This window comes from Odocoileus virginianus, chromosome 14 (assembly GCF_023699985.2).
Source record: "Odocoileus virginianus isolate 20LAN1187 ecotype Illinois chromosome 14, Ovbor_1.2, whole genome shotgun sequence".
Classification (NCBI taxonomy): Eukaryota; Metazoa; Chordata; class Mammalia; order Artiodactyla; family Cervidae; genus Odocoileus; species Odocoileus virginianus.
Window position 1 is genome coordinate 29,730,735 of NC_069687.1, and position 19,638 is coordinate 29,750,372.

Consider the following 19,638-nt stretch of genomic DNA (forward strand, 5'->3'; position numbering starts at 1 on the left):
AGGATGGGCACCATGTTCATGTGAGAGGATACTAACTGCAGGAAGGAGGTCATCTCCATCTTGTCATGGGTGAACTTTCTCGGGTCTTCAGTTTGCAACCAGCTGAGTCTTCTCTAAGGGAGACTAAAGGAACCTCAAATTATAGACAACTCCAAGGGAACACAGCCCCTAACATTAGTATTACCACATCTGAAGCATAGAACAAGCCAGCCCTGAGCCATAAGAATGAGAAGCAGATGTCCTGCTCCATAAAAGAGGGTTTCCTGCATCAGAAAGTCTTCCCAAATGCCACCTCTGTCCTCAGGAGTGCGGGGAGGCTTAGAGCTGGCATATTCTAAGCCTGTCATCCTGTGAATCTGAGTGTGAGGTCAACCCTAGGTGAAAGGGAAGAGAAATATCCTGGAGATCAGCTCCCAGACAAGTGGTCAAAGAAATCAGACACAAGTCCAACCACCAACTTTTGACTAGAACCACTGTAGGTGAGCATTGTTGAAGGATGGTACATGAGCAAGTGAACCTGAAGCCAGCCAGCTTGTATGCTCACCAAAGAAACTTTTGGCTTTGGTGCCTTTTTTTTTATAGCCATCCACTAATTGTCCAATTAATTATGTGTCAAAAGCTCTAGAACAAGCCCAGTGAATTGGTTCTTCTGGAAAACTCATTCAATGATTTGAATCTCAAATTTCCCATCACCTTAGCCACCACATAAGTCTTTGAGTTCACATTTGCTTCTTTGTGCTCCTGTGTTTTAAATGAATCTGAATCTGAAAAGACCCACATGGTGGTTCTCATAGCTCCCTGGGGCCATTAGAAATTGCTAAGCTCCCATTCTATTCCCAAACCTGGAAAAATTCTAAACAATATACAATTTCCTTTAGAGAAAACAAGGCGAAATTAGGGAGCAGTTGAGGGCAATGGTCCTCAATCCTGGCTGCGCACTAGAATCCTGGGGAGAGCAGCTACTTTACAGCAATATTGGCTAATCCTGCTAATTAACACCCATTCACACTAATTCAGTGGTTGGCAACACCTAAGGTACATCAGACTCTCCTAAAGAGTTTTTAAAAACACTGATTCTGGGCCCCACTCCCCTCTGACCAGTCAAATCAGAGCATCTGGGAGATGGGGTTGGGCATAGGTAATTTTTTAAAGCTTCTTAATTATTTACTATATAGCACAGAGAACTATATTCACCACCTTGTAAGAATCTAAACAAAAAATAATCTGAAAAATATACACATATAAAATAGAATCATTCTGCCGGACACCTGAAACTAACACAGTATTGTAAATCAATTACACTTCAATTAAAAAAAAAAAGCAGCTCCTTAATTGATCCTAATGATCAGCCTGGTTTAAGAATGACTGCCCTAGTCCAGGGCTTCTCATACTTCAGTGAGCATCAGAGTCTCCTAAAAAGTTCATTAAATCAAAATTCCAGGCACTTCACTGGTGGTCCAGTGATTAAGAATCCACCTTCCAATGCAGATCCCTGGTGGGAAAACTGAGGTCCCACAAGCTGCCAGGCAAGTAAGCCTACGCACGGCAACTAAAGAACCCCACAAGCTGCAACAAAGACCCAGCACAGCCAAATAAATAAATTATTTAATAAAGCAGATAACAGAGATCAAAAGTAGATCCATGGTTCCCGAGGAGGAGCGGAGATGGGAGGATTGGAGAATGACTGCTAACAGTTTCTTTGGGGGCCAATGAGAATGTTCTAAGATTGTGGTGATGGGTGCACAACCCTGTGAATATATTTAAAGTCATTGGATTGTACGCATTAAGTGGTAAATTCTACATATGTGAATTACATCTCAATAAAGCTTCAAGGGCTTCCCCAGGGACTAAGTGGTAAAGAATCCACCTGCCAATGCAGGATCCCTGCATTGGTCGGGAAGCTCCCCTGGAGGAAAAGGCAACTCACTCCAGTATTCTTGCCTGAAAAGTCCCATGGACAGAGGAGACTGGTGGGCTACAGTCCATGGGGTCACAAAATAGTGGCCCAAACTGAGCAAATGAGCACACACACAGAGTTGTTAAAACACACTCATATAGGTTTCTGTCCACCCCCAGAGATTCTGATGCTGTGGGCGTGAAGTGGAGAAATTTGAGGTGATATTTATTCTGTGAGGTCATAGACCAAACGGCTCTAGGCCACAGAAAGGCAATGGTGTTTAAGCTTTCTAAAATTTTATGAGCACAATAATGGCTTATGAATGGTTAATGACTATATGTAGGTCCCCACATGAGTATCCCCTGGAGCAGTGTGGCCTTTGCATGTTTCTCTTGTGGATCACTTCACTCTTATGTGCCTGTCCTAGAACAAAGGCTCTTTATTCTGCTACTCTGGGAAGATCAGGTGACACTGATGCTTCCAGGGTTGTGTCATAGAAATGAGAGCAGGGATTGCACAGGGAAAACATCTATGAACCCAGAGAAAACTCAGAGGATGAGGACCATGAAGCCAGGAGATATCCCTCAGTTCAACCAAGCAGTGAATGAGGCCTAGGGAGACAAAGAGGGTATAATTTATTGTGCTGTTTATGATCCAATTAAGGGGAAATGATACACGGCTATATATGAAAATCTAGATATACCAAATAAAGGGCAAAGCAAGACTTTCCACTTACTGTACAAAACAATTCACCCACAGAGGTCCTTCAGAAAGTTGAACCTTCTCAAGACATTTACAATGATGTACAGTGTTTCATGGGGCTTCCCAGGTAGTTCAGTGGTAAAGAATACACCTGCCAACGCAGGAGATGCAGTTTCAATCTCCGGGTCCAGAAGATCCCCTGGTGAAGGAAATGGTAACCCACTCCAGTATTCTTACCTGGGAAATCCCGTGCACAGAGGAACCTGGTGGACTACAGTCCATGGGGTCCCAAAAGAGTTGGGCATGACTTAATGACTAAACAACAACAATGTTTTATGTTAATCTTCCCACAGTTTTCTAGCAAAGCCAACTCAAACAGATACAGGATAAACAAACTCAAACTATGAAGAACAGGATTCTCAAGAAACAGGAAGTAAGGATGGAAAACTTGAAATGAGCGCCTCCTATAGGAATGCGAATGCCACCCAGGAGTTTATCCAAAAAACCTGCTCTGGCACAGTGCCAAGGCGGATGCCCTAGGCTCTGCCAACAACTGCCTCCAAGACTCCAGCACCTCTCCCCCTGCAGTCGGGCCCTAAGCACACTTGATTGGTACTGACCCCTGACTCCGACTCCAGTGTGACAAAAACCTCAACATCATTCTCAGGCACTGTTTGCCAGGCAGCTGCCAGAGGGGCAGTCGCTGCTGTCACACTAGAAGTCCAGGGGAACAAAGGGGCCACTTTTTTTTTTAAGTTTAAATTTTGAAAAAACAAACTTGGTCACATTTTGAGATGTAGCACCTGAAAGACATGGGCTGAAATTAATAACAGCACAGTAAAGATGTTCAACATATCCAAACTTCATCATCTGTTAAAACATAACCAAAATGGTGGTGAGGTGGGTAATGTTGTAGAGAGGACAATGAGCATAAACCACATAATAAACCACACATTCAGGTGCCTGGTATATTAGAAACATAAATAATAATAGCAGCCAATATTCATTATGTCCTTTAATTACCAGATACTCTTCTAAGATTTATATATATATTATATATAATGTATATATATAATATATATATATATATATACACAAATGCATTTATTACTCACATTTCTGTATTACAGAGATTAAGATACTTCTCTTGCAAAGCACAGACAGCAAATATTTGGGGCCTCATAGTCCCACACAGTCCCTATCCTGACCACTCAGATCTGCTGTTGTAAGTCAAAAGCATGGGCATATCTGTGTTTCAATAAAACTTTATTTATAAAAACAAAAGGTGACCCAGGTTTGGCCCAAGAGCTGTAGTTTACCAACCCCTGCTTTGTGAGTTGGGGACTATTATTATCTCCATTCCACAGAGGAGAAAACAGAGGCACAAAGGGATCAACTGACAGCCCCAGGGTCCATGTGCAGTCTGATTATAAACTCGCCAGAACTGATGCTTCTGAACTGTGGTGTTGGAGAAGACTCTTCAGAGTCCCTTGGACAGCAAGGAGATCCAACCAGTCCATCCTAAAGGAAGTAAGTCCTGAATATTCATTGGAAGCACTGATGCTGAAGCTGAAACTCCAATACTTTGGCCACCTGATGCAAAGAACTGACTCACTAGAAAAGACCCTGATGCTGGGAAAGATTAAAGGCGGGAGAAGGGGATGACAGAGGATGAGATGGTTGGATGGCATCACCAACTCAATGGACATGAGTTAGAGTAAACTCCAGGAGCTGGTAAAGGACAGGGAGAACTGGCGTGCTGCAGTCCATGGGTTCACAAAGAGTCGGACATGGCTGAGCGACTGAACTGAACTGAGAAGCAACAATGAGCTCATAGCAACTACTGGCTAGCACTATCTTTTTTTTTTTTTTTTTTTTCTGGCTCTGCCAAGAGACAGACAAGATCTTAGTTCCCTGAGCAGGGATCAAATCCAACCCCCCTGCACTGGGAGCTTGAAATCTTAACCACTGGATCACCAGGGAAGTCCCTCACCATCCTTACTATATGCCTCACACCCAGTCCAGGTCCAGATTTTCCTAATTTCAAGGGGCTAGCCAGCCAACCAGTCACCAATACCCTCAGAGTTGTCTCAGAGGTTGAAGACTCAACTCTGATCCCCTCCCTCCACTTCCTGCTGTGATATCCTTGGTTGAACTTCTCCCTGGACCCTCAATGCCCTTATTCTCTCCATTCCATCCAGATGGACTTGACTTTTAACTTTATGCACTTTTTCCCCAGGCTGTTTGGGAGCCTGGATCATGTATATCACAAGTGCTCAATTCATATGTGTTGAATTTGTGTGTGAACCTGTTTCCAGTGGGTGTCCAGGCCGTGACAGCCAGGGACTGAGGGCAGAGAAGGAAGAGGACTCACCAGTCCATGGCAGGCGCTGAGAGCTGCAGTGCCGACCCCGGTGCCCTGCTGCAGAACTGTGCCCCTGAGATGGCAGGGGGGCCCCGAGGAAGCCTCCATCTTCACATGGGAGAGGTTCCCGCATCTCCGCTCCACGATGTAGCTTTTGGAAAGTAATCCCCGATTGACCGTCAAGTTAAAGAACAAGTCCTTCTCCTCGTGTGAAATTCTATAGTACACCCGGTCCTCTAGGCCATGCAGATCTCTCTTTCTCCTGCTGCTGGAGGCAGAATGGTGCAAGACATAAGAGAGAAAATGCCCGCTCGCATCGACTCGGACAGGAGCCACCACGTGGTATTCCGGCAGGGCCTTGATAAAATGCTCTGGGGAAGAAAAAAGGAAACACAGAATAAGACTAAGAGATCCTTCCGACATGAACACACTGCTATCTTTAAAATGGATAAACAAAAAGGTCCGACTGTGTATCACTGGGAACTCACCTCAGTGTTATGTGGCAGCCTGGAAGGGAGAGGTGTTTGGGGAAGAATGGATACACATATATGTATGACTGAGTCCCCTTACTGTCCACCTGAAACTATCATAACACTATTAATCGACCTCCTCCAATATAAAATAAAAAGTTGGAAGAAAAAAAAAGACTAAGAGATCCCGCTGAATATATGGTTAAGACAAATATACTCCTGTTTGAACTTGGATTTTAGCTTGCTGATTTCAAAATCCTACTGTTGACCTGAAGTTTAGAGATCGTTTCCATGGTATGAACTCCATCCACATCAAGCTCCCTAAACAACTCAAATCGACCCAGGGCTCTCTCACAGATGACAGGCGACTGTCTAAGCTGACATCAAAACATAGCTCTGGATGTCAGTTGTTTCACCTGAGACAGACTAAGATGAGAATTAATGCATGAGGAATATGGTTAGGAAAGTGGCGAGATCAGTATGGCCAACAGGAACATTTTAGGTCTAGAGTTCATTCATACAAATCACAGAACTTCACCGTTTATCATAAGGAATGTAAATGCCTCTAAAATTTTCAGCTAAGTCATGTTGAAGGAAAAATGCAAAAGCACAGTACATCCACCAAGCAGACCCTGAAAAACCTTGCATAGTTACAGCATAAGTGTTCTGTAATGTAGCAATGGGTACATAAAAGAACTTGAATGTCTCTTTTTTATTTTTATAAAATATACAAAATAAAATGATAGGCGAACATATTAGATTCAGAGGCATGGGGTCAAAATATAAAAATTTCCACTTTTTTCTTGTAGCACCGTTGCTTTCCAATGCTGTGTTAATTTCTGCTCTACAGGAAAGTGAATCAGCTGTATGCATAGATATGATGTGGTACTTGTATATACAATGGAATATTACTCAGCCATAAGAAGGAACGAAACTGTGCCATTTGCAGAGATGTGGATGGATCTAAAGAAGTAAATCAAAAAGAGAAAAATAAATAGTGTTTATTAACGCATATATGTGGAAGCTAGAAAACTGCCACTTTAAAAATACAAGTCATGAACACTTCTTCCTTTCTTCCACACATCAGAATGAACACATCTTTTGAGTTCCTTAGGTTGAAATCCCTACCACTGCCTCTTCACTTTCCTATTTGATAAAAACAAGAAATCTATTATATCTAGTGGAGAGTAGGCAGCAGGTTCCACATTACAGACTACCTACTAAAGCAAGCCATTAACCACTTAAGCTGATAAACTAATCTTTTGCTTCAGGTCAAAAAAGGTGGGGGGGGGGGGGGGAGGAAAGAAAAAAACAAAGAAGGGAGGGAGAGGGACTAGGAAAGACAAGGGGGAAAATCTGCTTTTCTACTTCTACCTCCCAGCTGTCCCCCTGCACTTTGTAACTTGTATTACTTTGTTCAACTTATTTTCCCCAGCTACAATGTCTTTTGCACTATCAAAATCTTATGTTTAACATCATCTTATGCTTTTTTAGCTTTCCTGGTGGCTCAGTGGTAAAGAACCCACCTGCAATGCACAAGATGCAGATTCAATCCCTGGGTGGGGAAGATTCCCTGGAGAAGGAAATGGCAACCCACTCCAGTATCCTTGCCTGGGAAATTCCATGGACAGAGGAACCTGGCAGACTACAGTCCACCGGGTCACAAAAGAATCAGATACAACTGAGCAACTAAACAACAACAACATGGTTTTTTAAAAAAAAATTTTTTTTGCCTCACCCCTTGGCATGTGGGAACTTAGTTCCCTGACTAGGGATTGAACCCATGTCCCCTGCATTGGAAAGCAGAGTCTTAACCACTGGACCACCAAGGAAGTCCCATCTTATGCTTATTTTTCAAAATTTCAACTCAAATCCTCCCTCTTCTTTCTCCTAACGTCCTTAAAGTTCTCTCTCTGTTCTGAACCACCATGTCCTCACTTTCTGTAGCTCCCAGAATAGCCTGATTTTACAGAGCCTTTTGTTTATTATATTACTGATTCCCAAACCCTTTAGAGGTCAGAATCTTGCATATCACAAGTGCCCAATTCATTTGCGTGCATGTAACACTGAACTATAGCTGACTACTCAAAGAACTGGACTTAATGGGGTACAACTAGAAAAGAGCGCTTTTCTTTTTGCAGAAAACTCTCTTCAAACATACTTGTAGTTCATCTGTGCCTTGGATAAGTGAAAGAAGAGAAAGATAAATACCATATGATCTTACTTATATATGGAACCTAAAAAACAAAGCAAATGAGCAAACATAACAAAACAGAACAGACACAGATACAGAGACCAAACAGGTGGTTGCCAGAGGGGAAGAGGGAAGGGGATGAGTGAAATAGGTGAGGGAGATTAAGAGGTACAAGCTTCCAGTTACCAAATGAGTCATGGGGATGAAATACACAGTGTGGGGAATATAGTCAATAATACTGTCATATCTTTGTACAGTGACAGATCACTGTACACCAGTGATCATTTTGAAATGTACAGAAATATTACTGAATCAATATGTTATGTACCTGAAACTAACAGAGGTCAATTACACTTCAAAAAAAAAAAAACAAGGAAAGAAAGAAAGAAGGAAACATGAGACAGAGAACAGCTTTCACTCCTAGGTACTAACAAAGTCTCAGTTTTTAAGAGTAACAAGTCCAGACTCCTTCTTGCTTCTGACTGCAGTGACAGAGCGCAGAGCAACCGAACAAACCTTAAAAACAATCCTCAGTGAAAAGTAAGAATCAAAACAACTTAATACAGAGCCATTTACATTCAGGGAAAATTCATGCATAAACAGTAATACAAAGTTTCCCAGGCCAGGACATACACAAACAAACAAACAAACAAACAAAATACATATGGAACTCATTATAACAGTTTTCTATGCGGAGGGCTGAGTGGAGAATGGGGACCAAAATGCATAAACAAACAAAACAAGAAAAGCATTTTGCACAAATTAATAATGAGAATGTACCATGAACTAGGAGTCAGATTGACTCAGGCCTCTGTACTGCCCATCTCCAAGGAATATCTGGACCTCGTGAGAATCAGAGCTTCACTGCCCTTTCACGTTCAGACCTCAGGAAAAGAATGGCCAGGTTGGCTGAGGTTGGATGTGGTCAGCTTCTCTAGTATTTCCCTCCTGTTGCTCTCTTCTTCTATGACTCAGAGTGATATCTCTGGTCCCCCCAGGGTTGGAGCAGTGGAGAGCAGAATGGGATAGAAAAAGTCTTATTCAACTTGGTACAACCATCAACTTGCAACGGTACCCCTGTATGCTGATTCCTCTCAAGAGAAGCTTATGTATCTTCAAGGACCTGTCTCTAAAGATACATCCAAAGAATTAAACATGACAGGTATAAAATAAAAGATTAACTTGCCTGAACCCCAGCACCTACTGCCCAAAGAATAGAAAAGCAAATACATTTACAGTTTTTGACCTACTTGCTTTTGATCTACTGGGTTTTTTAAGAGAGTCAGCATAAGCTGGCTGTGTAATAATATAATGATTACAATTATGGTAACCATTTAATGAACACTTGCTATAATTGTGCATGCAAGCATGTTCAGTTGTGTACGATTCTTTGAGACTCCATGCATTGTAGCCCACCAGGCTCCTCTGTCCCTGGGATTTTCCAGGCAAGAATACTGGAGTGGGTTGCCGTTTCATCCTCCAGGGGATCTTCCTGACCCAGGGATCGAACCCACATCTCCTGCATTGCAAGCAGGCGCTTTACCACTGAGCCAGTAGGGAAGCACTTGCCACAATGGTGCTCATTTATTCCACACAAGACTCTGTGTCACAGATTCAGTCACTATCCTCATTTCATAGAAAAAGGAACAGAATCGAAGAGCGGTCACAGAGCCAATATACAACATACTTAGATTAAAATCTTGAGATTCCTATTTCAAAATCATGTTCTCAGCCTACACACTTCATGTACATAGCAGTTGCACTTGGCAGTGGGTACAGCAGAGTAGAGGCGAGAACATTGCCCCTGGGGACAATGATCTGGCAAGAAAAGAACTGGCTGGCTTCCTTGAGAGGCCTCAAGTCACTCCGCAGTAAATGGAAAAAATAACTGCCTCTTTATCTGGTGAAGTAAGGGGAGATAAAATCACCTTCACCCTTGATTTTACTGCAAAGGAGGTGGCTAAGTCACAGCAGCCAATAGGTATGGATGGAATTAGGAGGCTACTTAATGGAGTGTGTTTTATGGGGGCAGTCCAACTGCACTAGCCTCATCTACACAATGGGCATAAAAATAATAGTATCTTAGGGTGGTTGTGGGCCTTCCCTGGTGGCTCAGAGGGTAAAGAATCCACCTGCAATGGGGAAGACCTGGGTTTGATCCCTGGGTTGGGAAGATCCCCTGGAGAAGGAAATGGCAACCCACTCCAGTAGTCTTGCCTGGAGAATCCTATGGACAGAGAAGCCTGGTGGGCTACAGTCCACGGGGTCACAAAGAGTCAGACACAACTGGGTGACTAAGCACAGCACACAGGGTGGTTGCGACGATTCAATGTATTAAAATATATGTAATAGAAAAAAATAAATAAAATAAAATACATAATAGATTTAGAACAGTGCTTGACAGATAATGCTCACTATCTAAACACTAGCTACTCACTCTTGGTATTAACGATAGAGACTTGGCTACTAGGGACCCCTGAGGCCTTAAATATATGTAAGCTCCAAGCAGAGATGGGGAGAGGCCCAAGCTCATCTTGGCTCCCTCTCAGTGGGCGTTTAGTTTGGAGGAGTAGTTAGCTATTGTCCTGGCCGATAGAAAGCAGAGCTCAGAAGGCATATGACAAGGGTGGGGAAACAAGATGTCAAGGAATAAGAATAACTCCTACTTTTTTTTTTTTTACCAATTCTATTACCAAACGTGGCATTTAGAGTATACCAACTTGGTTTCATCTAATCCTCACAATTGTCTGGGATATTACTAACAGTGTTCCTTGTCTGAGCCTTCATTCCCACCTCTGAAAAAAGACAATAAAGAGGAGTGAGGATGCAGGCTGGGGCAACCTGACCCCAGAGCACATCCTCCTACCTTCTGCCCTCATTACTTCTCAAAGGTCTACCACTGAGAGCCAGACGTCAAGGGGGTGGGGGGCATCAACAAGGCTGTGGATGGGACTGACACACGCCATAATCACAGCACAGTTTGCACTAGGATTGATGGGTGTAAAACACAAGTCACAAATACTTTGATTTGCCTTGTTTAAGATTAGATTTGAAACAAGTTTAGGTGATACTTCATGAGAAATTTTGGGGAAAGCCCATTGTTATATGCACTTTTGAAAATACAAACCACCAACTGACCTTTTACCCTCTCTCAGAAAGGAGAGAGATGAGAAATTATTGACCTGCCAGATTTTGTAAACTTTAAGTTAAATCTATACTTAGTCTTTATATTTATTTCTCCATGAGAGAACAACTGAATTTCTAAGACTCCTTCCTACAAAGGGCAATGATATTACTTCCTGTAATAGTACAAAGCTTATTTTCATAATTCTCTTCCACGTGTTCTTATAATCTTTCAATTGCATTTTTATTATGGAAAACTACATACATGGAAAGGTTGTGGAGAATCATATTTATTCAAAACTTTGACTCAAAGTTGTAAAATACACCACAAGAAATTGAGTTTGCTCCCCAGCCTTATGTTAACTAACCCACAGACAGTAAATGCTGATGAGAATGAAGACAAATGCCATATCAAAACTGTGAGGGCTCTTCTTACGTTAAGATCTGAAATAATTTCCTCTTTGCAGAAGTTATCTTTTGCAAATGGCATAAGCATATGATCATGACATTGGTCTTGAAACCCACTGTAGCTCTCTCTTGGTTTTGCACAAGCCCATGCAAGGGATGGGCTTCATGGAGTTGTCAGCAGCAAAAGGGATCATGGAAGGACCAGTGACCTGTAAACAGTACAAGGTGTACGAAACTGAGGGGAGATTGCCAGCTGCAGAAGAGAGGCAGTGTGTTGTGTGCAAGATTAATATTTCCTATGGTTCTGATGTTGAAGCTGAAACTCCAATACTTTGGCCACCTGATGTGAAGAGCTGACTCATTGGAAAAGACCCTGATGCTGGGAAAGATTGAGGGCAGGAGGAGAAGGGGACGACAGAGGAAGAGATGGTTGGATGGTATTACCGACTCAATGGACGTGGGTTTGGGTGGACTCTGGGAGTTGGTGATGGACAGGGAGGCCTGGCATGCTGCGGTTCATGAGGTTGCAAAGAGTCAGACACAACTGAGTGACTGAACTGAACTGAATGGTTCTGATACTAGGTTGGGAGCCTTGTGGAGGTCATCACACACTCGTGTATAAACCCACTGAGCACTGCGGGACGAATATTAGGCAGAGATTGTCCAATCTACCTGTTTGTAGTCCTAGAAAGTACTGGATTCAACTCCATGGTCCATTCTACTTCCCTTGTGGTACCATAGACAGGAAACTGCCTGCTAATGCAGAGGACACAGGAAGATCCCACTAAGCCCATATGCCACAACTATTGGTCCTGTGCTCTGGAGCCTGCGGGCCACCACTACTGAAGCTCCGGTGCCCTAGAGCTTGTGCTTCTCAACAAGAGAAGCGACCGTAAGGAGAAGCCCATGCACGTCAACAAAGAGTAGTACCCGCTTGCAGCAAGTAGAGAAAGCCCAGGCAGTAAGAGAGTCCCGGTGCAGCCAAAAATAAACAAATAAATAAAATTATTTAAAAAACAATAAAATGTTGACTCTCCTGCCCTGCCCCTGAGAACTAGAAGGAACTTTATAGTCATCAAGGTTCTGAGTCCGCCTCCCACTGTGGGACTTGTGAGACTCCCCTCAACCTGCTGCTGGAGTGGCAGTTAGCAGGTGCTTAATAAATGCATGTTGACTGACTGACCAACCAGACCTCCCATTCCTCGTCTGCAGAAATAAAAAGGATGGCAGACATGATATCTGAAGTAATTTCCAAGTTTAAAAGTTCAGAACTTGGGTGCAATCGAAAAATGTTGTCAGAGTGGAAACGGAACTCTTTAGAGATGGAGTAATTATGAAGCAGCAGGCAATAAGGCAAAGCCCTAGTCTTCTTATTCCCAGAAAGCTTTAAAGATTTCCTTTTCAATGCAAATCAAACTTACAATGAGGTATCACCTCACACGGGTTGGAATAGTCATCATTAAAATATACAAATAATAATTGCTGGAGAGGACATGGAGAAAAAAGAACCTTCCTACACTGTTGCTGCGAATGTAAATTGGTGCAGCAATTTACAATTTTCCACTAAGAAAAACAGTATGGAGGTTCCTCAAAAAACTAAAAATAGAGTTGCCATATGATCCAGTAATGCCACTCCTGGGGATATATCCAGACAAAACTCTAATTTGAAAAGATACATGCACCCCTATGTTCGTAGCAGCATTACTCACAAGACACGGAAACAACCTACATGTCCATAGACACATGAATGGATAAAGAAGTTGCGGGACACATATACAATGTCATAATGCATGCATGTGTGCTTAGTAGCTCGGTCGCAACCGACTCTTTGTGACCCCATGGACTGTAGCCCTCCAGGCTCCTCTGTCCATGGGATTTTCCAAGAAAGAATACTGGAGTGGGTTGCTATTTCCTCCTCTAGGGTGTCTTCCTGACCCAGGGATCAAACCCAAATCTCCTGGGTCTCCTGCATCACAGACAGATTCTTTACCACTGAGCCATGGAGAAGCCCACATATATACAATGGAATATTACTCAGCTATAAAAAAAGAATGAACTAATACCATTTGCAGCAACATGAATGGACCTAGAACATATCATACTAAGTGAAGTAAGTCAGAAAACAAATATCATCTGGAAGCACTTATAGGTGGAATCTGGGCTTCCCATGTGGTTCAGTAGTAAAGAATCCACCCACCAATGTGGGAGACAAGGGTTGGATCCCTGGGTCAGGAAGACACCCTGGAAGAGGAAAGGGCAACTCACTCCAGTATTCTTGCCTGTATACTGCCATATATAGAGTAGCCTGGCAGTCTAAAGTCCATGGGGTCACAAAGAGCTGGACACAACTGAGCAACTCACGTACATATGTGGAATCTAAAATGTGACACAAATGAATCTATCTATGAAGCAGAAACAGACTCACAGACATAGAGAACAGACCCCAAAGAGGAATGGAGGGTGGATGGATTGGGAGTTTGGGAGTAGCAGATGTAAATTATTATATATAGAATGAATAAACAACAAGGTCTTACTGTATAGGACAGTGAGCTGTATTCAATATCCTGTGATAAATCATAATGGAAAAGAATGTTTACATATGTGGAACTGAATCACTTATCTATACAGCAGAAATTAACACAACATGCAAATCAACTATACTTCAATTAAATAAATTTTTTAAAAAAGAATTTCCTTTTCTATCTAGTTTACCTTCATTCTTATTCTCTCACTTATCTCCCTCTTTCTCTCTCTCTAAGTTCTAAATGGAAATCTTCTCAACAATGTCTCCTTTGCACCAAATGGGGATTACTTGTAAATCCACCAGTGAGTTGATTGAGAACAAATATTTTGGTGAAAAGACTTAAAAATCTGAATTTTTTTCCTGGTTTTATTTTATTTATTTTAAGCTATTACAAAATAATGGTTATATTCCCCTGTGCTGTACAATATACGCTTGTAGTTTATTTATTTTATACATAGTAGTTTGTATCTCTTAACTCCCTACCCTTATCTTGCCCTACCCTCTTCTCTCTCCCCATTGGTAACCACTAATTCATACTCTATATTTGTGAGTCTGTTTCTGTTTTGTTATATTCGATCATTTTATTTTTTAGATTCCACATATAAGTGATATCATATGATGTTTTTCTATGCCTGATTTATTTCACTAAGCAAAATGTCCTCTAGGTCCCTCCACATTGTTGCAAATGGCAAAATTTCATTCTTTTTATGGCTGAGTGGTATTCCATTGTATATATGTACCACGTCTTTATCCATTCAACTACTGATGGACCCTTAGGTTTCTTACATATCTCGGCTGTTATAAACAGTATTGCTATGAACATTGGGATACATGTATCTTTTTGAGTTAGTGTTTTCATTTTCTTCCAATATTTTCCCAGGAGTGGAATTCCTAGATCATATGGTAGTTTTATTTATTTATTTTTTTTGAGAAATCTCCATACTGTTTTCCACAGTGGCTGTACCAATTTATGTTACTTCTAACAGTATACAAGGATTCCCTTTTCTCCACATCCTCACCAACATTTATGACTTGCTGACTTTATGATGATAGCTGTTCCAAAAGGTGTGAGGTGATGTCTCATCGCAGTTTTGGTGTGCATTCCTCTGATGATCTGGGATGTTGAGCATATTTTTACATGCCTGTTGGCCATCTACATCTTTCTTAGAAAAAACATATATCCAAGCCTTCTGCCCATTTTTTGGTTGTTTGGTTTTTTTTATATTGAGTAATATTTATATGTATATATATTTGGATTTTAACCCCTTATCAGTTATAGCATTTGCAAATATTTTCTCTCATTCAGTCAATTGTCTTTCATTTTGTTGATGCCTTCCTTTGCTGTGCAAAAGCTTTTAAGTTTAATCAGGTCTCATTTGTTTTCTTTTGCTTTTGTTTCTTTTGCCTTAGGAGACATATCTGAAAAAAATATTTCTATGACTTATGTCAAAGAGTGTTCTGCCTATGTTCTCTTCTAGAAGTTGAATGATTTCAAATCTGACATTTAGGTCTTCAACTAAAATCGAAATAGGTTTTGGAAATTATTTTTAAAATCTAAATATCTATGCATCACCAATAAGCTCAGAGTACTGTACAGCTCTTTTTTGGTATCAACCCCTCTCAGCACATAACCCTAAAGGTGACTTATCTCTCGAATTCCAGAGAGGAGAAAGCAAGTCCCAGTGGAGTCTGCTCCACGCTGAGCTGAATTCACTTACAAAGAAGATGTGGCGCAAGCAGAGCTGAAAACCAGCCCAGGAGAATGTGTGTTTTTGAACCAAACCATCTCCAAATGCCCTGGGAAGTGCTTTCAAGCTTTGTTTGTGCTGCCGGCAAAAGAGACTTTTCACAAAAGGGCTGTTTTTCAAAGAACAACAAACGCTGCTATTTTAAACTTGGGGGTGGGAGATCTATCTGGACCTGGACAGTTTACACAAGCGAGTGCTGGCTGACTGACATCTCACCCCAGTGTCTGCAGCTCCGGCTTCCAAGGAAAGCAAAGGGTCCCGCTTCTGATGGCTCTGGGAGTCAGCATATGAGCTCTCCAGCTGTAGTTGAACTCTGCAACGTAGGCAGAAATCCTCAACAAGGTCAGGCTGGTGATGCTTACCACCCAAGTGGTCTTGGGGATTAAAGGGGGCCAGGAAGCTATGGAAGACTTGAGCACAGTCAGCAGACACAGGACTTAATGGACACTAACTCCCATGCTCTGCGTGTGTGTGTGTGTGTGTGTGTGTGTGCGTGTGTGTGTGTGTGTTGTCCCTATTATTGCTCTAGGACAATGCTGCTTGACTGTAAGAAGCCAGCCGCTGGAGTCAGGCTACCTGGGTTTACAGCCTCACTCCACCATAGCTAAGCCCATAAACTCCCAGGTTTCAGCATCCTTGTATGTAAAGTAGAGGTGGTAACCATTGCCTGCACCCAGGAGGCTGTTGTCAGCAGTCAAGAGGCTGACACACCAGAGCACTCCCACATCCAACCACACTGGCCATGGCTGCTGCCAGGACTCTTGGCTCTCAGAAGCCCAACAAACTGCCCACCAAACAGGAATGTGTGTCTGGCCCTTGCAAAGTCAATGAAAAGGCAGAGACGGCAACACCATCCTGCTCACGGTGTTAGATTTTAAAAACATGTAATAATCATAATAATGACAAGGAGTATAATCACCAATTTCCATCACAACTCCAGTGCTTTTTCTCACATTATAGAGATTCATGAAATTCTGGAAGAGAAGCAGCCAGCGGCGATCAGCAAGACAGAACAGGGAAAGGTGAGCCCCTACGGTAGGAAAATTTCTCTAAAAGGGCTGTTATTTTTACAACACAGCCCTAAATCTTTCCAGGAAAGGAAAACACAGCCAAGCTCACTCAGCAAGGGGCGGAATCGCATTTCCCCTTCTCTCACCGGAAGTTTCAAACTAACTAGAAACGTGACAATGACTGCCAGTGGCCGGCAGGTTGGAAATTTTATTTTTTTTAAAAATCATTTTCCGTGTTCAGAGTCTGAAAAATAGGGATTGAAACAGTGCAGCGTTCAGAGGAGAAAAGGGCAGTGAGGGGTTACTAGCTAACTCTATAGAGTTTTCGCAGCAGCATCCTTAGTGTACAAGAGACCCGACCTTCAGTTTCGTAAGAAGTAAGGACTGGACACGTTAAGCAATGAATTCCGAGATGCCCAGAGTTACCCAGCTCCCAGCCCAGATTTCTTTGCAACTCAGCCAAACGGCTTTGCGGAGTTCAGCTGAGTGGGGGAAGGGGAAAAAAAGAGCAACCAACTTTACACGCGTCTTACCCTGCGGTTTTCGAAGGAAATAAGGAAAAGACACTAACCTTGCCTCTTGTCTGGGAAGAGCACCGGGCCCGGCTGAGGTTGTCGCCCATAGCAAAGGGCCCCCAGGTTCAGGAGCTGAGCCACCACGGAGAGCTTTGCAAGCCAGCTCCTCTGGGCACATGGCATGATTCAGTCGTTGGGGAGAAGAAAAATCAACAAGTTTTAGCTCTCAGCTCAAGAAATCAAGTCCTCGCCCGTGGCCGAGCAAGAAGATGCAGGGGTGCATGGTCCAGGAGTGGGGAGAGGGAGGCTGCAAGGCTGCCCGCGATCTCCCTTTGCTTTTTTTTTTTTTTTAAGCAGAAAGGGGCTAGTTACCTTTCCGTCCCCTCCCTCCTCCAGAAAGGGGAGTGATTGAGCTGACAGCGTCTGCTTTCCGCGGGCTGTGGAATGGGTCGGAGCGGGAGCGCGCAGCCCACCCCCGATCCCCACCCCTCTGCCTGGGGCGCCCGGCCTCCTCCAAGCCTGCCCCGCGCATCTTCCTCCGGGACTCCCACCCCCGCGCTCCGCCGCCCCGCCCAGAGCCCGGCCGAGCCGGCCAAATAGGGGAGCTCAGAGAGAGTCACCCTGGGCGGGACCGCGAGTGAGAGGCCCCCAGGCCAGTCCCTCATACACGAGGAAAACATTGAGGGCAGAGATGGGGTAGAGGGGACCCCACTCCCCGACCCTCCTCAGCTCAGTGCTGCCCCCTCTCAACCCGTTCTCCTCCCCGTCCTGAACTTTTCCTACCTCTACCAAGCCGCCTCTGCCGGCTCTCTGTCTCCAAGATTCTCTTCCAGGGCCGGCTAGGGCTTCTCTTTCAAAAGAGTAACAAGCAGTTTTTCCCTTTGCCAGGTCACACGAAGGCAAATGGTGTGTTCACATGCCAGTGAGACCCTGGACAAGGCTCTGTGCCATGAGGTGATGGGACCAAAGGACCATGAACAGCTCTGAGGCTGCAGGTCTCTGTGGGGCTTTTCTAATCTTCCTAAGCCCACCTCCACTCACCCAGAAGGAAACCGGAAGAGTAGAGGAAGTCAGCCCCAGAAGGTGTCAAGGTGTTTCTCCAATTTACCTGCACGGGCCACCCATGGAAGGCGAAACCATCCAGAGGCTCAAGCTTTACATCAGTGAGACTGCTGCAAACTAGGGTGCTTGCCAGGCATCCTGAGAATTTCCTGGGATAATCCACTCAAGATTTTGCACCTCAGCGCTGAAACAGGCCTCTTTAGTCCATTCAGGAGGAATTTGGCCCTATAGTGGTTCTCCATGGCTTCTTGCCAACCCATATGTGTTCTGTGAGTGGAGTGGGTACCAACTCATCTAGCCTTGCCCAGGGCCAAGCAGTGAGCCAAACACAAGGTGATGCTCACAGACCTGGAGCAGGTAGTTTGAAGGACTTCCAACTGGATTCATACATACCACATGTCAAGGCATAGGTGTGAGATTCCTGTTACTGCCACTACAAATGCCCATAAGTTTGGCAACTTGAAACAATACAAATTTAGTGTCTTACAAATCTGGAGGTCAGAAGTCTGAGATGGGTCTTGCTGGGCCAAATCAAGGTTAACACAGCGGCATTCCTCACTGAAGGCTGTTTCCTTGCCTTTTCCGGGTTCTAGAGGCTGCCCGCATTCCTTGGCTTATGGCCGTCTTCCCCCATTTTCAAAGACAGTAGAGCCATTTGGCTCTCTTAAGTTGCATCCTCCTGACACTTCCTCTTTTTCCTCCCTTTTCCATGTATAAGGACCTTGTGATTGCATTCTGGAGCCACCCAGCTCATCCAGGTTCATCTTTTTATGATAAAGTCAGCTGATTGTTGCCATTGTTCAGTCACTAAGTCATGTCTGACTCTTTGTGACCCCATGGACTGTACACCAGGCTCCTCTGTCCACCATCTCCGGAAGTTTGCTCAAATTCATGTCCATTGAGTCGTGATGCTATCTAACTGTCTCATCCTCTGCCTCTGCCTTCTTATTTCGCCTGTAATCTTTTCCAGTGATTTGGCTCTTTGCACCAGGTGGCCAAATGGAAGAACTTCGCATCAGTCCTTCTGATGAATATTCAGGATTGATTTCATTTAGGACTGACTGGCTTGATCTCCTTACAGCCCAAGTGACTCTCAAGAGAGTCAGCTGATTAGCAACTTTAATTCCATCTGCAACTTTTATCCTCCTTGCCATACAACATTACATGCTATGTTGTGCTATCAGATCAGTCATAGAACTGCTCTGAGCCTCTGTTCCTTTTATATAAATATTAGTTAAGAAGAGCATAACTTTAGTCCAAAGGAGATTCAGATAAGACATGCATGTCTAGTGAAATGTCATGAAGACCCAACAGAAAGGCAATTGCAAGGGTGTTGAAGAACCACTTTGGGCTAGAACTCTTTCTTTCCCTTTTGTCCTCTTCCCCTTCCCCTTGTCCTTCCCCTCCTCCTCTTCTTCCTCCTTCTGATTCTTCTTCTTTTAATAGCAAGCAGAGTCTCACCTGGAGGGTGAGAAAAAGAGTTTCCTACTGGCATTTAAAGACCAGAGATGCTGCTAAACTGCCTGCAACACAAAGACTTCTCATCACAACAAAGACTATGCCCATAGTGCTGAGGCTGAAATAACTTTTTCTAGATGCATGTACAGCACTCAGAGTTCT

The 19,638-nt window shown here is 43.4% G+C and overlaps 1 protein-coding gene across 1 annotated transcript in view; it reads right to left on the minus strand.

Moving 5' to 3' along the window:
- The window catches only part of ADAMTS12 (ADAM metallopeptidase with thrombospondin type 1 motif 12), a 378,176-nt gene extending 360,743 nt beyond the window's left edge, over positions 1–17,433 (minus strand). Inside the window, exons 1-2 of the mRNA XM_070476558.1 lie at positions 17,013–17,433; positions 4,974–5,335 (exon numbers count right to left, since the gene is read on the minus strand). Coding sequence (XP_070332659.1) covers positions 4,974–5,335; positions 17,013–17,139 — 489 coding nt within the window. The 5' untranslated portion in view covers positions 17,140–17,433. The remainder of the gene's footprint in view (positions 1–4,973; positions 5,336–17,012) is intronic.
- Positions 17,434–19,638: the final 2,205 nt, after the last annotated feature.